Source organism: Lissotriton vulgaris, chromosome 9, assembly GCF_964263255.1.
Source record: "Lissotriton vulgaris chromosome 9, aLisVul1.2, whole genome shotgun sequence".
NCBI lineage: Eukaryota > Metazoa > Chordata > Amphibia > Caudata > Salamandridae > Lissotriton > Lissotriton vulgaris.
This window is the reverse complement of record NC_141697.1, coordinates 7110381-7117675: the sequence shown is the minus strand read 5'-3', so window position 1 is coordinate 7117675 and position 7295 is coordinate 7110381. Positions and strand designations below refer to the sequence as shown.

The 7295-nt window shown below is 49.2% G+C and overlaps 1 protein-coding gene across 1 annotated transcript in view; it reads right to left on the bottom strand.

The window, feature by feature from the left end:
* Positions 1–1757: 1757 nt before the first annotated feature.
* The window catches only part of EMC7 (ER membrane protein complex subunit 7), an 82772-nt gene continuing 77234 nt past the window's right edge, over positions 1758–7295 (bottom strand). Inside the window, exon 5 of the mRNA XM_086936910.1 lies at positions 1758–2196. Within this exon, the coding sequence (XP_086793036.1) occupies positions 2044–2196 (153 nt within the window). The 3' untranslated portion in view covers positions 1758–2043. The remainder of the gene's footprint in view (positions 2197–7295) is intronic.

Below are 7295 nucleotides of genomic sequence, written 5' to 3'. Positions count from 1 at the left end.
TACAACTCATGGGGTGGTGAGGTTACAGCTAGTGTCATAGTTCACCCCGTGGTACCCGGCTTCCCTGAGGCGTGTAGGGTGAGCTCACAGTACAACTCATGGGGTGGTGAGGTTACAGCTAGTGTCATAGTTCACCCCGTGGTACCCGGCTTCCCTGAGGCGTGTAGGGTGAGCTCACAGTACAACTCATGGGGTGGTGAGGTTACAGCTAGTGTCATAGTTCACCCCATGGTACCCGGCTTCCCTGAGGCGTGTTGGGTGAACTCACAGTACAACTCACGGGGTGGTGAGGTTACAGCTAGTGTCATAGTTCACCCCATGGTACCCTGCTTCCCTGAGGCGTGTTGGGTGAGCTCACAGTACAACTCATGGGGTGGTGAGGTTACAGCAAATGTCATAGTTCACCCCATGGTACCCTGCTTCCCTGAGGCGTGTAGGGTGAGCTCACAGTACAACTCACGGGGTGGTGAGGTTACAGCTAGTGTCATAGTTCACCCCATGGTACCCTGCTTCCCTGAGGCGTGTTGGGTGAGCTCACAGTACAACTCACGGGGTGGGGAGGTTATAGCTAATGTCACAGTTCACCCCATGGTACCCTGCTTCCCTGAGGCGTGTAGGGTGAGCTCACAGTACAACTCATGGGGTGGTGAGGTTACAGCTAGTGTCATAGTTCACCCCATGGTACCCGGCTTCCCTGAGGCGTGTTAGGTGAGCTCACAGTACAACTCACGGGGTGGTGAGGTTACAGCTAGTGTCATAGTTCACCCCATGGTACCCTGCTTCTCTGAGGCGTGTAGGGTGAGCTCACAGTACAACTCATGGGGTGGGGAGGTTATAGCTAATGTCACAGTTCACCCCATGGTACCCTGCTTCCCTGAGGCGTGTAGGGTGAGCTCACAGTACAACTCATGGGGTGGTGAGGTTACAGCTAGTGTCATAGTTCACCCCATGGTACCCGGCTTCCCTGAGGCGTGTTGGGTGAGCTCACAGTACAACTCACGGGGTGGTGAGGTTACAGCTAGTGTCATAGTTCACCCCGTGGTACCCGGCTTCCCTGAGGCGTGTAGGGTGAGCTCACAGTACAACTCATGGGGTGGGGAGGTTATAGCTAATGTCACAGTTCACCCCATGGTACCCTGCTTCCCTGAGGCGTGTAGGGTGAGCTCACAGTACAACTCATGGGGTGGGGAGGTTATAGCTAATGTCACAGTTCACCCCATGGTACCCTGCTTCCCTGAGGCGTGTAGGGTGAGCTCACAGTACAACTCATGGGGTGGGGAGGTTACAGCAAATGTCATAGTTCACCCCATGGTACCCTGCTTCCCTGAGGCGTGTCGGGTGAGCTCACAGTACAACTCACGGGGTTGTGCGGTTACAGCTAGTGTCATAGTTCACCTCATGGTACAACACAGTACAACTCATGAGATGGGAAGATTACAGGTAGTGTGAATGTTAACCCCATGATGCACAACTTCTCTGAGGCTTGTCAGGTGAGCTTACAACACACAGCTTAAGAGATGGGACGAGTACAGATACTGTGAAAGGTTACCCTTGATTACCACCTCTTCAATGCAGGAATATTAGGTGACAAGGTTTAGTAACTCTGTAAACCATTCGCTGGGCGTCCATATGAGTGATACATAAATGACATTCATTAGGTGTTTGTGTGCTGGATAAATCGGTTACTCATTGCAGATCACACTGACTGGACTCTCACCCTTCAATCCCTTCCCAGCTCAGATAACACGGACAGGGAGCAGTGATTAGACTCTCGTTTATTACACATCCAGGTACAATATTCATATAAGTTAATTCCTTGTGCATATGTATCTATGAACCGTGAGAGACACCCACTGCCATTGCAGTCCACACACTGGAGTGGAGAGCGAAGTTGGATGCCCACCACCATCTTAAATAAACTAAAATCTCCGACCATATCCAACAAAGTCCAAATGAGCCCCGACGTGACACGATGAGTAGAGCACCCCTTTCAGGTCCGGTGCCGCTCTACATGCCCACAGGTGCTCGCACCAGAACGTGCGACTACCTCCGCTTGCCCGGACCGCTCTTGCTCACTTTACTGGCACTGCTACTAGACTTGCTGGAGGACTTGGAAGTGAAGAGCTTGGTCATGAATTCAGACACATCCGGGAGTTCAGGGTTTGAATTCAACATGTTCATCGATTGCTCCATTTCCTAGAAAAGGTACAAAAAAAATCATTACAATATTGAACAAAAAGCCAAGAAAACAGTCAATTAGGAAAGACTAGCTGCTTATCCCACTTAAGGAACCTCGTTAAAGTCAAGTCGTACTCTCCACATTAAGAGCACCCTTCAGAGTCCCCGAGCCACGACTAGTGTGCTCGCCACATCCACATCCCACACGTTTCAAGCCTGGATGGACTCTTCCATTGTCGGGCCCATCGAAGCTGCTCACGCCTTGCCACACAGACCCTATACGTTGCATGTGAGAGTCTTAGACAGTTACTTCACCACTGAATTTATTCCTATTACACCCCAACCCCCCCCCTAACATTCCTGCTGGAGACAGTCCATGCATTCCATTCCATTGTAAATTATTGTAGTGTTACTCCTGAGCTTCTCCCCTTAGTAGTCTCTTGAAGTAGTAGCTGTGTAACAAAGAAACCCACAGACCGTAGCACAAAAAGCTGCAGAGCTACAAAGAGAAGCACATCTCCAAACACAAGACGCAGAACACGTGTCCTCTGAGTAAGAGTCTCCATATTGCATGAATGTTTTATGCAACACACCGTTGAGTGCCTCATGGCATTGTTAGGTGGTTGGTGGGTGCTCTCGTGGGGAGTAGACAGTGCGACTCAATTGGTCTCTTTATTCAAACTCTGACGTCAGAGGCTCCATCTGGAATTCTAGAACACAAATCTCCATTAGCTGCCTGTGCATTTCTTGCCCCCCCCCCCCTTCAACAAGTAGTTGTGTGTTCCCACCCTCATTCTCCAGGGATTGTGGGGGGTCTATTATGTTTATGGCAGTTCCTGGGACTAGGAGGGATGTGAATTCTGACATGCTTTCTCCTTGGGACTGAAATTCTTATATTGCGCCCGTACTTTGGTGTGTCAGTGCCCACTGGTGAGTTATTGGGCTTCCTGTGCACTGAGAGGAAATGGAGCATATCATATGGTGTGGTTGGCCGACCTCACTGTATAGTACACTTACCAACCCCTTTAGGCCCAGTAGGTTTCATGTAAAATCCTCAGTTCGACACTGGGAAGCTGACACTGAGCAGCAAGGTTTACACAGAGGAAGAGGTGTAGAGTAATCAAACAGCACCAAAACAACTGAAGAAGAAATCAACAGGATACCAAAGAAATCCGAAACCAATTTATAAAAATAGACTGAATTACTGAAATAATTTAGACTCTAGAGTGAAAAAGATTCACAAGAGGATTCCAGAGAGATTGATTTTACAAGCAATATTAATTCTAAGCAATTTCACTCAACCGCAAACAAGCCTTTTCAAAGTCAACACAATGGACACTAACATTTAGAAACTTAGGTGTCCGTGCGGTCAGTAAGGAGAACTTGGGGCGACCAACTTCAGCAGGGACCTAGAGGGTTGAAGGGGGGGGGGGAGAATCAATAAGGTCCTCAAGAAGAGTTACATTCACAGGGGAAGCAATCCTTCAGCAGCTCCAGGGCCTTTATCTGCGTTGCAATTGATTCCCCCGGAGTGGTCCTGATGCAAGGGATGAAGGATGATGAAGATGCTTTCAGGATACTGTCGATGCAACATGGTTGACGGGGGTCTCCCTGGATTCCTATGTCCACACAGATAATGAGGGGAGGTCCTGGGTGCACAGTAGATGTCCCACAAAGTCCACTGGAGAATGGCGGAAGTCCTGTTCCCACAGGACTACCAGTTGCCTGTTGACATGGTCACAGGCCAATCCAACCTAGGACGATTACTCGCCTTCTGAGGGCCCCGGCAACTCTGACGGCACTCCCAAGGTCAGCGAACTCGGCTGCAACTCTATGCATCAGGTCTTGGTTCTTGGTGCAGCATGGCTGTGGTGATGGCGACTGGATGACTGTGCTGCCCACTTCCCCAGCAGGCTTCTTCAGCTGTTTCCATGTACTGAGAACAGGAGGCCAGTCAGCTGGCCTTGGAGTCTCTTGGCTGGACTGGGCTCGAGAGACAGCTTTTTGAGCTGGGTACTTCAGTTACAGTCCCTCTCTTCGCTAGCCATCAGGTCTAATCCTCGACAGTGCAACCTCTTGTTGCTAGTCAGTCGGTGCAGCAGGGCAGTCCTTGCTCGCTTCTTCTTCAAAGTTGTTCGAAATCAGAGTTCTGGGTGCCCGGGGTGCCCTATTTATCTTCTAGAAGTGGTCCCTATTTGTGATCTATGGTTTGACTGGAGGCTGACCATCTTCTAGAGCCCTATTGCCTCTTGTTCCCTCCTCAGGCTACTACCCGAGATTCCTTGTGTTTTCCTTCGTGCCCTATTTATCTCCAGAAAAAGCCCTCTGGGTAGGATGCGGTTGGCAACCAATGGACTAGCATGTGCTCTCGCGCCTGATGACCACTTACTCGGAAGTGTGGCATCTGGCTATCCCAGGACGCATCATTCTGCCCACTCTCAAGCTGGCATGGCCCCTCTCTCGACACTCAGAGCTCCTTAGCCCAGCCCCAGATGAGCGGCTACATGCCACTGGAAAAAACGGTTCGACAACTGGCTTCTCTCCCCAGTGCCAGCCTCTCTACCTAAACAGCGCAGTCCCTCTCCCATGTGATCCCCATTTACCCTTCAAAAGCAGTGTTTGCCTTTGAAGCTCGCCTTTTCGGCTAACACTAGTGTGGCCGCCTGCATGAGGGAGGTAATGCCTCCTCTAGTGGTAGACCTCTATTGTTATCTCTCCCGGTAGTTGCCAGAACGTCTACCGAGAAGGGCAGAAAGATGTCTGCAGGACTAGCTCCGAGGTCCTCCGTAAATGGGCACTGGAAACCATGGGCAACTAAAGTGGCAAATCCTAAAGTAGCACTTTGCCCACTAATGGCAATAAACAAGAAGTTACTTACCGTCCGTATCTGGTAGAGACTATGTAGTTGCAGATGCCTTACCTTTGAATTTCCCAGGCGCAGGCTGGTTCCGGAAGCTTTTACTGAGCAATACTCCGTGCGCACAGCGTCGGGTGGCTCCATTCAGCTCCACGTGACGGCGCCAGAAGTGTCGGTTATGACATTTCGGTGTCTATATAGGAGACACCCAGGCGCGCGGACATCAGTACTTTTCATATATTCAAAGCCAGAAGAGCAGAGCCACAAAGTAACTGACAGTTGTGTGCAAAACTAGGGCCCTAAAAAAGGGAATAACCCTAGCCACACAATATCAGTCTGCAAAGCGGGGAGGAATGGGAGGGGCTGTAAGGAATCTGCAGCCAGATGGAGTCTCTAAAAGATAATGCATTACTGAAGGTAAGTAACTGGTTCATCAGGGACTTCTAGCTGCAGATTCTTTACCTTTGAATCATATACCAGAGCCATACCATCCCAGAGGTGGGTTGCGGACTCACATCCTAGACTTAGAAGTCTTGCAGGACTGAACGGGCAAAATGTCTATCCCGGTGTAGCTGACCTTCAAGGCAGTAGTGTTTTGGGAACGCGTACAAAGATGCTCACGTTGCGGCCTGACATATCTTGCACCCTGAGCAAAGGCCGTAGTCGTAGCCTTTCCACTGGTGGAATGGGCCCTTCATCCTTCAGGGGACTGCTTCTTTGCCAAGGCATAACAGATCTTGATGATGCCCAGAACGACACAGCGACAGATGGTCCATTTCTGCACTGCCCTTCCCTTCTTTTCTCCCACAAATCACACAAATTGTTGGTTATCCACGAGGAACACGGTCAAGGTAGAACAACAATCCTCTTTTTTGTGTCCAAATGGTGGAGACGCTCCTCCTCAGTGGGATGTGAGGGGAGCAAAGAAGGTGGGCAAAGTGATGGACTGACCGAGATGGATATCTCTAAATGCCCTGGTGCAAAGCACCACCTTGTCCAGGAAAGGACATATGATAAGGAGGTGATGTGGATAATGCCTGCAACTCACTCATCCTCCGGGCAGATGTAATTGCCACTAAGAAGGCATCAGGTCGGTGAGGACCAAATTAAGGTCCCACTGAGGCCTAATAAACGGCGTGGGTGGAAATAAGTGAGCCAGCCCCTCTAGAAATCTATTTACAATAGGAGACGAAGAGAGAGGGCTGGTCGGGCATCCACAAAAAAGCAGACAGAGCAAGGGTCAGAATGAATCAAAGGACAGTGGAAAGAGAATCAGAAAGAGGGTCAATGGACCTTTCTGTGCTGTATAACTCAAATTTCTGCCAACGACCGCCATATACTGTTTTAGTGGAGTACCGCCTCGCCACCAAATTAACGCTAAAAACGTCAGTAGGAAGGTCAAAAGCCATCAACTGCTGCAGCTCAATCTCCATGCATGGAGGAGCAGAGTTAACGGGTTCGGGTGGAGAACCCTCCACTGCCGCTGCAACAGAAGATCTGCCTGATCGGAGGATCAATACTCAGATTCAGAAAATGCTTTATTCGATTTCAAGTACTAGATAAAATCATGAAAGCAGAAATACCAAAAACAATCCATATACACAATATATCTTTTAAAAGTGCATTACAATAACAGCTACCCCCATAAAGCACAGATTATAGCAATTATTAAAACAGTTAAAAATGTATGCTTCTCCTTTTTCTTCATATACATTTTAAGAAACCAGTTATGATTTCAATCACATACACATTTTCAAATATTTGTAAGAATAAAAAGGCCGGACGACATTGCTGCCGTGCTCCTTGCTTTAAAAAAGAGATAATCCATCTTGCACGCTCATTAGCGTAAAATCTACAAAAAAAGAATCACATGCATTGGGGTTTGAGGAGATAGATCGTCACACGGACATGGACAGAGCTGCCTAGACCAATCGTTTGTGGCTGGAAAAGATACCAGACGATGAAAACAGTTGAACCTGAACCTGGTCCGGACATATCTGTCGGGTAAATACTCATACTCAGAAACTCTGGATACCAGACTCTCCTCGCCCCGTCCGGAGCCACAAGAATGACTTGGGGACCAGTCGCTCAGGATCTTCTTCAGAACCCTGGGTAGGAGTGGTATGGGCGAAAAGGCATACAACAGGCCAGAACTCCACTCGCGTCGAAAAGTGTCGCCGAGCTGGCTTGGAAACTCCAGCGCGCAGTACTGCTGATACTGTGCGCTCTCTTCACAGGCGAACAAATCTAACCAAGGTTC